The 13,750-nt window shown below is 40.5% G+C and overlaps 2 protein-coding genes across 5 annotated transcripts; one reads left to right on the forward strand and one right to left on the reverse strand.

Moving 5' to 3' along the window:
* Positions 1-834: 834 nt before the first annotated feature.
* Positions 835-10,021, reverse strand: LOC123959940 (gamma-crystallin M2-like). Of its 2 annotated transcripts, none has more exons than XM_046034300.1 (3): positions 10,007-10,021; positions 1,230-1,472; positions 835-1,113 (listed from the first exon to the last, which is right to left on the reverse strand). In XM_046034300.1, the coding sequence occupies exons 1-3, from the start codon at positions 10,019-10,021 to the stop codon at positions 835-837; spliced, it is 537 nt and encodes a 178-aa protein (XP_045890256.1). The 2 variants fall into 2 exon arrangements, with proteins under 2 accessions (XP_045890256.1, XP_045890255.1); XM_046034299.1 differs by lacking the exon at positions 10,007-10,021 and adding an exon at positions 2,004-2,036.
* On the forward strand, positions 4,075-13,150 carry inpp5e (inositol polyphosphate-5-phosphatase E). Of its 3 annotated transcripts, none has more exons than XM_046034294.1 (11): positions 4,075-4,206; positions 4,811-5,685; positions 6,468-6,591; positions 6,712-6,809; positions 6,929-7,053; positions 8,948-9,067; positions 10,183-10,290; positions 10,421-10,582; positions 10,693-10,808; positions 10,994-11,130; positions 12,004-13,150. In XM_046034294.1, exons 2-11 carry the CDS (start codon positions 4,877-4,879, stop codon positions 12,134-12,136), a joined length of 1,932 nt encoding a protein of 643 aa, XP_045890250.1. In that variant the 5' UTR covers positions 4,075-4,206; positions 4,811-4,876; the 3' UTR covers positions 12,137-13,150. The 3 variants fall into 3 exon arrangements, with proteins under 3 accessions (XP_045890250.1, XP_045890253.1, XP_045890251.1); XM_046034297.1 differs by lacking the exon at positions 4,075-4,206 and adding an exon at positions 4,219-4,695; XM_046034295.1 differs by lacking the exon at positions 4,075-4,206 and having other exon boundaries at positions 4,716-5,685.
* The last annotated feature ends 600 nt before the right edge of the window (positions 13,151-13,750 follow it).

Consider the following 13,750-nt stretch of genomic DNA (forward strand, 5'->3'; position numbering starts at 1 on the left):
AAAAAACATAAAGCTTTCCTTTATGGTTCTTTCCATTTTAATATTGTTATCATGTATATGTAATATGTGACTTAGTGAATAACAACCAGACTCTGGTTGTGCATGTACCTGTGTGGATGCTCTGTTCCTAATGAGAACAGGACTGAAGGAAACATGCAGGCAAGTAGAAACAAACCCAGTCGCTCCAAAGACAATATTTATATATCTCATAACAACTCTGAATGTGACTGAAGCCAAATTGGAGCAGCGCTAATATAATCAGAGAATCACCAGCTATTCCAGTATTTATCTGACAGTGTCCAAGTTTACTATGTAAGACACAAAGGTTTGAATTCCACTCAGACTAAACTTCCTCCAGCTCAGTGCAACTATTAAGACAGGCACAAGCCTTATTTTAGAACAAGAAGGCAGCAGTCCCAGCAGTATGTATCACTACTTCTCAGTTGCAAATCCAAAGGCTTCAAAGATGGTGAACAATCCCATTGCATTGTACACGTGGAAACCTACCTTCACACTTCTGATACTCCCCCTAAATGATTGTGTAGATTTTTGTTTTCAGTTCCACATGCATTTGCCAAGTGATTGGTGAAGCACACTTGAGATCATAAAGTTGTTGATCATTGTGAAATGAGAATAAGAAGCAAATAGTTGAATTAGAAACCTTTTTATCTTTGTCTACAACCTTTCTCTTTTTGTATTCCCTGTGAGTTATAGCTAGCAATATAAAGGGTGACCTGCTCAAAGTGTGTAAATGTGAGGAAAGACTGTGGGTAAAAATGACTAAAACACATCAGCAGTTCAGGTTATGACAGCTTTATTCAGTGCAAAAAGAGTCTAGTACCAGGAATCGGTGATGCGCCTCATGCTCATGAACCTCATGCCGCTTCCGCCCATGTGCATGAAGTTTCTGTACTCGCCGGGCCTCATGTACATCATCCTGCCTCTGTAATGGGGCTGTTCGTACATCAGCCAGTGGCCGTCCATGACGTTGCAGGACATGCAGTTGGACATGCGGTAACGGTCCATGATGCTGTCGCAGTCGTCCATCAGCTCATACATCTGACCTCCGTAGTTCTCCCTCTCGTAGATCCTCATCCTGTAGGATCCCCTGTACTGTGGTGCAGAAGAGGCCGTGGGTTAAACTCAGAACATTTCACATTTTCAGCATGAGCTCTAAAAGGCTCCAGAGATGTCTTCTACAGTAAATCTAGCCAGGTGTGAGATCTTACCATGGGGATCATGCGACAGGACCTGATGCAATCGCTCATGCCCATCATGCTCATGTAGTCGGCGTACTCGCCCCTCCTCATGAAGTACTGGTTGCCCATGTAGTTGGTGCGGTCGTACACCATGAAGCAACCTCTCTCCACTCTGCAGGAGTGGCACCTGCTCATGTAGGAGGACATGTCTGGGCAGTCGCTCATGCACTCATAGGAGCGGCCCTGGAAGTTCCTCTCCTCGTAGAAGGTGATCTGTAGGGAGCGAGAACAAAAGACTTTGGTTAGCACATGTGAGGTACATATGCAGCACAGGAGTCATGTGTTCAAGTTTGAAGCTAAACACAAATGGGGAAAATATTCAGTGTTGGTAAATCCAACATTCTTTGGATGTGTTGCTGTTAAAGATAAAAGTGGTGTTTTTAGAGCTTTTTCACTAAAAACAGCTGTCAGCTCAGGCCAAAAATGACACTACAGGAGCTGTGAAAGTGAACCAACACAATAAAGTTGTGTTCGCAAAAACTGAAACAATGAGCTCAAAGACCCTTCAAAGCTCTGTAGAGCTGAGGGGAACCGCAGAGTTGGGTGATAATTCTCTGTGGGTTTGTCAGTATGAGTGACTCTTTTCATATTACACAAAGTAATTAGATTGTGTATTACTTGAAACATGTTGAATACCAGCTTCAAAGTACTCCTGACAAAAAACAACACAAGAATTAATTTGTTTAAAGGCCACTAGGTCAACTTCCAGTTTGAGTAACATTATGAAAATGAAACCTATCTTACTTTGCTCATCATGTTCATTCCAGTGGAAGTCATTTTGATGGTCAGTGGGTTGCTGCTGCTGCTGCTGCTGCTGCTGCTGCTGCTGGCACTGCTGCTGCTCTAGCTCTTGCACCAAACTGTACCCTACCTGGTTTAACCCTTTCCTTTTATACCTGACCCACAGACTGGCCTTTTGTCTAAACCCCCTGAGCCAGCAACAGTGCCATAGAAGTACACAGAATATGGAGGGGTTGTCCACATTTCCTGGGGCCAGTGTGCTCAGAGATCCTTTCAGTGGCCATTTCTCGTATACAACAAGGGGGTTACAGAAAAGGTTAACAATCGGAGGTCACACCTGGACATTGTTTATTCATTGCGACTTACACTGTTTTTTTGTTCCTGATTTGTAAAGTCATTGACTTTAGCATGTAGTAGTACATACGTTTTTGTTTGTATGTTCAATGAAAACACCCAGTGACAGACCGACATGTAAAAAAGCACAGTAATACAATTTTTCCAAATGGTAATTACACAATACACAGCGAAAATGTATAGATGAACAGATGATTAATTTTATCATGCTGCTTACATCACCTAACATTACCAAGCAAAGACTATTCTTTCACTCAAATGTATTAATTACAAATATATTATTCTATATAATGATTTGACTGTGATAATAAATGTTATAAAGAAACCTGCCTCTCAAGACAGTTAGCATAGGCTAAATGCCTAATGTGTGAACTCTAGATTTAATGCCTAACAAGACTGTCAAGAAAAGCAGTGATGTAGGACAGTAGTTGGATACAAGAGACATGGTTAAAGATAGACATACTCTTTGATAAGGTAATAGGCTCGTATGGATGAGAATTTCAATGCCATTTTATTTCCCATAGCCACACAGAATAAGAAAATTAAATCCAGTTGTACTTACAATAGTTTATAGGATATTGTCACAACATCATATGCTTTTTTTTTTTTTTTTTTTTTTACAGCAGTCACACAGTGAGTCACAATTTACATTGTATCGGTACATATAATTTAAATATAATATCATGCTGTCAAAAGAACAACAAAGGCATTAAAGAACAATATTTAAATCTTTACATATTTTAACTGTTTTGATTGCTTTACTATTCTTTAAACCAAATAAAGTTTCGACATAATGTTTGATTTCTTAAAATGTGGTAATTGTGGTTTCTTAGACCATTTGCACTTGTGAATGAAACATTTTCCACATGATATAAAGAAAATATATATTCTTTTACAATTAATATGAATCTTGTCATAAAAAAATACGATGTCTCTTTTCTGCAAATTAATAAAACCAGTCAACGGTTTAAAGTAATAAACTAAATCTAACCAAAATCATTTTGTAGAAATACAATCATAAAATAAATCACAAATGGTTTCAGCCTCACCATTACAAAACACACATTTTCCCACAATATTATGCCTGAACCTTGAGATCACCTGGTTCACAGTATAAATCAAATGTATAATTTTAAATGAAACTTCTCTAGTTTTGTTGGTTACACAAAACTGTTTATTGATATTATACTCTATCTAGAGTTCCAAAATAGCTCGGCAGGAAAAGTTGTGGCCTGCTGGCAATATCTCCTTAGAAAATGAGTGGTAAATTTTATTTTTATCAAATATTGTTTAACATAAGGTTACCTTTGAATTGTGGATGCACAGTAAACCTGCCACTTCCTTGTGTTCATCTCAAAAAGACCAGAAGGTATTGCATCAAAAACAATAGCAAATTATTTAGGTGTAACTAGAATTCTAAAATTGCTGAGAAATTCTGTATAAGAGAATAAAAGTCAATTTTTTAAATTTAGCAATTGTGTCACCAACACTATACAATTTTTAACCCAGCTATCAAAAAATAAAGCTTTATTTTTAAACTTAATATTGATTACTAAAATACATGTAACTAGTTACTCCCCAACACTGGTTATTATCATAGATTGTACAAAAAAAGGATAATATCATAGACTAGGTTATCATGCATCACAAGGAAAACAAAAGACGACGGCAGATAACGATCCGTGTACTTTCACTTCTCGGCACCGGAGGGCGCTGTGACACGTGCTCTGCTCTCTGTGATCACCCTCTTGTCCTGGTAACAAACTTCTGTTGTCAAACGTTGCTAAGGAAGTAATGGAGCTAACGGTACTTTAAATTAGCCACTGTGAAACCAAACAACAGTAAACGAGAGGTAACTTCACTTCAGCGTGAAATAAATTTTCATAAGACGGAAACTACAAACATGATCTCTTTATAAATACGATCTCCTAAACGTTAGCTCAGCTAGCCATTTGCTAACGATACATTTTATAACTTTGCTACCTGAAGCTGCTGTGGGGTTATATCAGCTAGTTAACCTAGAGGGTTAGCCAAAGTTAGCACTATATGGACTGTTGGGTGGATGTTCGGTTAGTTAGTTAACAGAAAACGTTGCACTTTTGTTAAGCGATGAAATTGAAAAACTACGGCACTTTAGATTCAGTCTTGGGTTCAGTCTGGCTAACATTAATTAGCTCACGCTGCTAGTATTCGTTTAACTAGCCGATAGAGGTCACAGTGCTAACATTAGCTATTTCTTACTAATGCTGCATGTTTAACGAGTGTTGCTCATAGTTAACGTTGCGTTAAAAGTGCCATTAATTGCTAATGATTAAAAGAGGAGCTACTTGACGCTAAACAGGTGATATAGTTAACTAATAAACAAACTGTCCTTGTAAGTTATGATTCACGTGGCTAAACTAACTCGTTTTAAGGCCATTATGTAACTGAATCCTTTTCTGCCCCATATATTCAAGTGTATGTCAGTTAGCAATGAGAAAGCTGCATCCACCTGACCACACCTGGTTCCAGACCACGAGAGAATGACTGAGAATGGAGAGGACAGCCCCCTCCATCAGTCCTGTGAGGCTCCTGGTAAAGGAGATTCAGTTGTCAATGACAGCAGGGCACACAAAACCTCCTTAGGAGATGCCAAATCCTGCAAGGAACACAACCATGCACTTGAAGTCACTGCTAGAAACGAGGTTGGGGAGGTCAGTCCATATCAGCCTCGGCCACCTTACGTACCCAGGCTGTCCAAGTTGAGCAAAAGTGGCTCAGTGGATGAGACTGTGAGAACCAGGAGGCTGAGAAACAGCCAGGAGAGCCTGAGTGACCGGGCAGGGACAGGCTCTTCCACAGACTCACTTAAAGAGGAACAGATAGTTCCAGCTCAAGGTGAGTTTGTTCTCGGCAGTGCTGCCACCATCAGGAATGGCCAGGACTCTAACGTGAGACCCGTCTCTGCTGATACGACTGGATCCCCTGTCTTCCGGGACAGAGGGAGCAGTCTCTCTGAGTATGAAAGGAGGCCCCCCAGCCAGCAGAGCGACCCCACAGACCACTGGGCGAGGTCCACCAAGATGCGTCTGTCTCCGGTGCAACCCACGGGGCCGCTGCCTGCTCTGGAGAAGAGCTTTGCATCAGCCACTTTAAGGGTGGCTAATAGGATTGACCGGGATTGTTTGGATTATGCTGTGCTGGCCAGAGAGAAGCTCAGGGAGAGACCCCACAGGAACCTGAGCGACAGCCGGCTTCTGGAGAACATGGGGTCGGATAGTGCCTCTGTCAACTCCATGAGGTCCACCTACAGCGTGCTTAGCCCCATCAGACCGCAGGATGTGAGGAACAGGTACAGTAGGCATAGCAGACGATGTAGATGATGTACCTGAAGTCATCCTCAGGCTGGATGTGGAGGCTCTTTTGTAACACCTACTCTTTTCTGTGTCAGAAGGCTATAAGAAGCTGGTCTCTAATTTAGATGCAGGCCAGTGTAAATACATAAAACTATGCAAATGTAGAACTGGATGTGCATATTTTTATCCTTTGCAGCAATAATACTCTTGTAATGGCCCATATGGCTTACTTTGTTGATACTGTCAGTCTGAGCTCTGGCCAGGCTTCAACCGTCTAATCCTTATACCAAAAGAAAGTTATTATGCACAGGCACTGCATAAGAATTAGGTATGGTATATATATATATATATATATATCCACCACAAGCCTTTTAGTATTGATTGTGCCCTTTGCTTGATGTTGATTAGCATAACGCATCTGGTTCACCATCAGGAGTGGGCAACACCCACTGACTGTAAATTTGTCCTGAAACCACGGCTTCAGACATTTTTAAACTTTGTGCTTACATCTTTAAGAGCAAGAAGGAGGTGTCTGAGTGGGGGGTTGGGATAAACACGGGATCAGAGGAGATGCTTGTTCAGTACAGTTTTTGAATGGAGGAGGGTCAAAAATGGGTCTTAGTCTATAGTTTCAATATGCATAATGTCAAATTTTTACATTTAAATTATTCATGTAATGTGTAAGAGAACAGCTTTTCTTTTTCCTACACTGCATCCTGCAAGTCAGGTTGGCTGCCAATAGAAGTGTTAATCTTCCTCTCTAATGTGTATTTTCCAGGAGCTTTCTGGAGGGCAGCTTGCTGGGAAGCGGTGCTCTGCTCGGGGCCGAGGAGCTGGACCGTTACTTCCCCGAAAGGAGAGTGGGCATCTACATAGCCACTTGGAACATGCAGGGGGAGAAGGTAGGAGGAACTCATGACTCTGCAGCCTCTCGCAGACCAAGAACCATTTAAGGTCTTATCACTGCCTACACAAATTCAGGCACCAAGTGAGTTGTAACGTAAAGTTTTGATAATTTTTAGGGGCTTCCAGCCAACTTGGACGATCTCCTCCTTCCAACAGACTCTGAATTTGCGCAAGACTTTTATATTATTGGGATCCAGGAGGGCTGCCCTGACAGGTATGTTATGTGTTGTTTATATTTTAATCATAATCACTGAATAATACCTTGTTATTATGATTGATTGCTCGATCTGGCCTGTAAAGTTGATTATACTACGGTGTTCTGTGTGTGTGCAGGAGGGAGTGGGAGATCCGTCTCCAGGAGACTCTGGGACCTTACTATGTCATGCTTTATGCAGCATCACATGGTGTTTTGTATCTCACCGTATTTCTCAGACGAGACCTCATCTGGTTCTGCTCAGGTCAGTAACACATCACATTATACAGGGAATAGACAACCAATGTTTTAATCCTGTTTGAATTGTGCACTGAATTATAGATATGATATACAGTCCCCTCCAAAAGTATTGGAATGATAAGGCAAATTCCTTTGTTTTTGTTGTTCACTGAAGACATTTGGGTTTAAGATCAAAAGATGAGTATGAGACAAGAGTTCAGAATTTCAGCTTTCATTTCCTGGTATTCACATCTAGATGTGTTAAACAACTCAGGACACACCAGCCTTTGTTTGAACCCACCCATTTTTCAAGTGAGCAAAACTATTGGAACATGTGACTGACAGATGTTTCTTGTTGCCCAGGTGTTGCCTTTTAGGTTGATTGTCCAAATATTAAATAGCTCTGCATGACTAGTCAAAGTTTTCATCCTTGGTTCAAACCTATAAAGACTGCATTTCATGTTAAAGAGGATAAACCAGCATGAAGACCAGAGAGCTGTCTATGGGAGAAAAGCAAACCATTGTCAAGCTGAGAAAAGAAGGAAAATTGACCAGAGCCATTGGACAAACATTGGACGTAGAAAGCACAACAATTATATTATAATATCCTGAAAAAGAAAGAAACTACGTCCAACAGGTCGACCAAGGAAAACAACAGTAGTTGATGACAGAAATATCGTGAGAGCTGTGAAGAAAAGCCCCAAAACATCAGGAAGTGACATCACCAACGACCTCCAAAAGAAAGACTCAAAGAAGAAGACTCAGACAGCAGAAATATAGAAGCCACACCACAAGATGCAAACCACTCATCAGCAGGAAGAATCAGAAGGCCAGATTGAAGAAGTACAGAGATGAGCTGCAAAAGTTCAGTAACACAATCTTATGGACTGATGAGACCAAGATTAATCTCTAGCAAAGTGATGGAAAGGCCAAACTGGGGAGAAAGAAAGGAACTGCTTATGATCCGAAGCATACAAGCTCATCTGTGAAGCATGGTGGAGGTAATGTCATGGCTTGGGAGTGCACAGCTGCTTCTGGAACAGGCTCATTCAGAAGTGTACAGAAACATTTTGTCTGCCAATTTATGGAGAAACTCACTGAAACTAATGGGGAGGAAGTTTATCATGCAGCAGGACAATGAGCCAAATCACACTGCCAACAAAACAAAGGACTTCATCGGGGGGAAAAATAGACTGGCCAAGTCAGTCACCTGACCTTAACCCAGCATGCATTTCACCTCCTTAAGAGGAGACTGAAGGGAGAAACAGCCCGAAACAAACAAGAACTGAAAGAAGCTGCGATAAAAGCCTGGAATAGCATCACAAATGAAGAATGCAACAGTTTGGTGATGTCGATGGGTCGCAGGCTTGAGGCAGTTATTGCAAGCAAGGGTTATGCCACCAAATATTAAATGTTATTTACTTTAAGATTACACCTAAGAATGCTGTGGTCTAATACAAACGGTGATGTGTCCAGAGTTGTTTAACACATCTAGATGTGAATACCAGGAAATAAAAGCTGAAATTCTGAACTCTTGTCTCATTTTCATCTAATGATCTTGAACCCAAATGTCTTCAGTGAACAACAAAAACAAAGGAATTTGCCTTATCGTTCCAATACTTTTGGAGGGGACTGTATGTGTGATGTATGTCAAAAAAGTTGCAGTTTGTTGTACAACTGTCAAAGTATAAGACTGTTTTTCACTTCACCTGTCAGGATCAATGTTGTGGCTGATCGGTGCATAACCCTTGTGTAGTGCAGATTGTTGGAAGATGATCTTGAATCATCGAAGTTGTGTGAGTTAGAATCAGATGCTAGTTCATCGTTGCTGGCCAAAGGAGTTTGGTGGTAACTAACTGATTACACCGTTACAGTTCTGACACTAACCATCACAACATTTGCTCTGTCGACCCACACAGAGGTGGAGCATGCCACAGTCACAACCAGGATCATCTCTCAGATCAAGACCAAAGGGGCTGTGGGAATCGCTTTTACCTTTTTTGGCACTTCTTTTCTCTTCATCACGTCCCATTTTACCTGTGAGTATGAAGTTCTCCAGGTCAGGGAGGCTGCAGACTGAAGCAGGGATTTATCATAGGAAGAGACTATTATCAAGATGTCTGCAAATAGGACTGGTTGGAGAAGAAACACTAATTGTTTTTACTTTTTGTAGCTAGTGCTAGGTAAGTTACTTCCAAAATGTAATGCATTATAGATTACTAGTTACTGCCATTTGAGAATAATTAGTTATATTACAATATTACTGTCTCTGAATTGCTTTACATTACTTAACTAGCATTACGTTTGAGTTACTTTTACTTCTATTTAATGGGCGCATTATTCTGATAGTGAGATGTGAGGCATAGGAGGGTTCTAGTGATGTGCAGAGTTATGTCCACGGATCGGGTGGGTCTATAAAATTAACGTTCTGATTAATTGTGGATGGGGGGGGGTGAAATAGGGTGAATCGTCTCCCCATTCAGAAAGATGGTGTGTGCATTTACGCACGACATGACTCTCCCGACACTCCGACAGGATCGGTCAGGATGAACTGACAGCAGCCTCTCTAATCATGAAAGTAATTCGTTAAAGCACAAACGCATAGCATTTATGCATGATCCATGAGGGGAGCTACTGTCTTGTTAAGAGGAGCCGAGCTCACCCGTAGTTTGCACCCTGCCTACAATCTGGACCATCGGATTCCAGCAACAGGAAATAACGTTACTCTTTTACCCATGGATTTGTTTTTTCGGTGCCGAAATGTTTCTCAGTGTTGGTGAATTATTTAAAAAACTAAACACTTAATTTCAGGTTTAAATGCGTTGTTACTGAGATTGTAATGGATATAATATTACCGATTTTATTTTTTTTTTTAGTAATGCGTTATATTACTGCCTTACAGAAAAAACCCCAATACATTACTGTATTCCGTTACTTTTGTAACGTGTTACTCCCAACACTGTTTAAAGCACACTGACAGGTCCAATGGACATATTACCACACATTCTATAAGGTGAATGTATTAGCTATTACACTCACCCTTACTGCTTTTACATCTGCACTTAGTTTTACATATTTGCATTTAAGCTTTGCAGCATTGACAGCTAGGGGGTCTCACATGTTTCTAATGTGTGTTATTATGTTCTTCTTCCAGCCGGAGATGCCAAAGTTTACGAGAGAATACTAGATTACAACAAGATTGTCGAGGCTCTAGCTCTTCCAAAAGGCCTTCCAGACACCAACCCTTACCGCTCCACACCATGTAAGCGTCTTTCAAGTTCCTTTGTGTGCAGGATGTGAAAGATCTAAACAATTATCTGGAATAATCTAATCTAAAAAGATATAATGGCCAGCGATCTTTGATAATCAGAGGATGTCATATATAATTGTAGCTGACGTCACCACAAGATTCGACCAGGTCTTCTGGTTTGGAGATTTTAACTTTCGTCTGGGTAAGGACCGGGTCGACGTGGAGACCATCATAAACCGCACTGTAGACGGTGATATGGGACCTCTGTTGGAGCACGACCAGCTCTCCAAGGAAATGAAGGATGGTATGCATGTTGGAGGCTAAATCTCTGTTAAAACTTTCAAAGTCTTCATAGAAGTAGGTTCTTGTGCTTGATTGATTCTCACCCTGCAAATGTGCTGTTTTCCCATCCAGGTTCAATCTTTAAAGGCTTCCAAGAGGCACCAATACACTTCCTCCCCACATACAAATTTGACATCGGCTGTGATATCTATGACACTAGTTCTAAACAAAGAACGCCTTCATACACGGTGAGAAGAAAATCAGATGCTCTGTTAACATAGCCACCAAAATAAGCCAAACCTTTGGTGGAAAGCACTTTTTACCACTCCTACACTTTTCAGCTGCTTTAATTAAAGTCTAAACTGGCCAGGGAAGTTCAAGTCAGCATCTTGTGGCTCTCAGCAGGGTTATCCCTCTCTGTTTGTGTTCACAGGACAGGATCGTGTTCAGGAACAGGCAGGTCAATGACATAAAAGTGGTCAAGTACACCAGCTGCTCCGGCATCAAGTCCTCAGACCATCGACCCGTCATCGGTGTCTTCCACGTCAAACTCCGGCCAGGCAGAGACAAGTGAGTCCCACTGCCATTCAGGACCATTCCTTAAAATACTGTCTTCATGTTAAGGTGCATTCAACTATGTATTGGTTTCTGTCAACAACCAGCAGGTCTAAGCAATACAGTATATTGACATTTGCTTTTTTATTGCAATTATATCAGGAAATGTTTTATATCAATTATTATCAAATATTGCTGTCCAAATTAGTTAATACTAAGTTAGTAAGTTATAATCTTCTAATTTCTGTAATTGGAATGGACAACTTAATTAAATGTATAAACTGTGAAAGCATGATATATGCAGTATTGATATCAGAGCAAGGTCTTGTGGTTATTGTGATATCCCTCGTGTTGTCCCTTTCACTTCACCATTAGATGAAAATATTATATTTAAAGCTAATTAAAGTTGCATTTTCACAACTACTGTACAGTAATCCACTGTAAATGACGAGTTCATTTAGATGTAATATATAAAAATACATAATGTTGGTTTCCTTAATGAAGCTGATTAGCCTTCACTTCTTAAGTATATTTCAGTGCCAATTTCTTTGCATTGTCCGCAGCTGAAAATGCAGTTGGTTGAGGTACAAAAGGGTGTTTCTACCCGTTTTAGTGAGCAATGCATTTATTTTTCCAATATAGATAAGTACACATAGAAAGTGAATGGTCTCTGCAACTGGCAATGTACTTTTTAAGTTAGAAGAGTTTATAAATAACAGTTTGTTAAACTAATGCATATATGTTGTGGTCATTTTCAAATGCTAGGGCAACAAGAAGCTGTCCCTCTACACTGGATTTTGTTAATGCCCTCTATTTAAATCATCCATTTAATGAGTTTATTTTATTTTAACCTCTGGTATTCCACATTTGTTTGTTTGTGTTGTTTAGTATTCCCCTGGGTGCCGGACAGTTTGACCGAGGCTTGTACTTGGAGGGCAACAGGAGGAGGATCAACAGAGAGCTGAAGAGGAGGGAGGCCATGAAGAACATGAGTAACAGCACAATCTGCACCATCTCCTAAGCCCTTAAAATGAACTCTCCAGACCAGACTGGGCTGGATCAAACTGTGCCAGAAACTGGAATGGAAAACCAGGCCAGTAGAAAAGGAACAACAGAAAACCAGAGTTGTCTTAACTACTCAGAGCCCAGTGCTGGTCATGTTAACTGAGCAGTGTGTGCCCTCTATTGGGTATTATTGGGAGGTGTCTGTGTGTCTTGGTGAAAGTGGTGGCTGGCTGTACTTGAGGGCAGGGACCTTGAGGTCAGACAGAGAGCAGTGTGCGGACACAGCAGTCTGATCTTTATTTACTCCCCTCTACTTAAAAATGACTGAGACATAAAGGAGGGGGGCTGCCGTTGTGGCTTACCCTTCAGTCACATGCTCCAGTGTGAACTGATCTAACCATAAAGACTGCATTCATTTTCTAAAAAGCATCATGAACTACAATGTTACATATTTCTGAATGCTATGTCGGTGTTCAAATGCCTTGCGAGTCTGGTACATTTGGGTGCACTTTTTAGTGCAGTTTAGGTGTCTGCCATTGGTCGATTTTAACTTGAATTTTGCTCTAAGCTGAGAGATACAATATGACCGAAGAAAAGAGCTGTTCTTGTCACAAGGTGACTTTGATGAACGCAGCAGTCAGGAGGTTGTTACTAATTGTTACACACTACAGTTGAATTTCAGGGACATCAAATGTGTCTGACAGCTTTTATTGAAGGAACTAACTTCCTATAAAATAGATGGAGCTTTTTATTTATACTGTAAACGCCTTTCACTACTTTTCCTCTTGTGATCCTTCACAACAGACTGTAACTCAATGCCTTACCTCTCACCTTGCTACTTTGTAAACCTCATACTATAAACTTTCCGTGTACTGTGTATACCAAATTAATGAGCTTGCATTCCCAGCATCAAGAGCAGTCTGCTCTAAGAAAAGTGCCTATAGGTCTTGTTTTCTTTTCTTCAGGACCTCTTATCTTTATCTGTGTTTTGTATGTCTCCAAACATCTGTAATAAACCTTTTAAAACACACTGTTTGTTGACTTGCAAACGCAAGACCCTTAAAATATAATTTTATTTGTGGTGGTAATTATATTTATTAAGCAGTTGGTATACAGATATTAAAGTTTAAAATGGTCACAGGCCAATAAAATACCAGTTTAACACTGTTCATATAAAATGTTGTAATGTTATCTGACAAATGTCATGTTGAGCATGTAGACTGCGGTATATAAAAAGGTTAAGCCTTGCAGACAGAAGAAACTGGTTGTGACATCTTGGTCAGTGCTTTACGTTATTTGCGTCACATAGATGAGAATATTATGGATGTGTCGAACATCGACACCACTGATTTGTCAGTTACATACATACAGCAGACCGTACCTAGATTAACAATGAAGACTGACTGTGTCCAACAGCAACATAATTGTTTACCAGCACCTATTCTTAACATACACTAGCTCATTTGTCTTAATGACGTTTTATTTGGGGTTTTGAGCCTGACTGTTTTTTGGCCAAGTCCAGTAACTTCCTGGAGTCCCACCTGGTTGCCTGGCAACTGCTCTGAAATAACTAGTCTGACACAAAACCCCATGAAACAGCTAACTTAATTGCTGTTTTTATACACACCAA

The sequence above is a fragment of the Micropterus dolomieu genome, linkage group LG21 (genome assembly GCF_021292245.1).
Source record: "Micropterus dolomieu isolate WLL.071019.BEF.003 ecotype Adirondacks linkage group LG21, ASM2129224v1, whole genome shotgun sequence".
Classification (NCBI taxonomy): Eukaryota; Metazoa; Chordata; class Actinopteri; order Centrarchiformes; family Centrarchidae; genus Micropterus; species Micropterus dolomieu.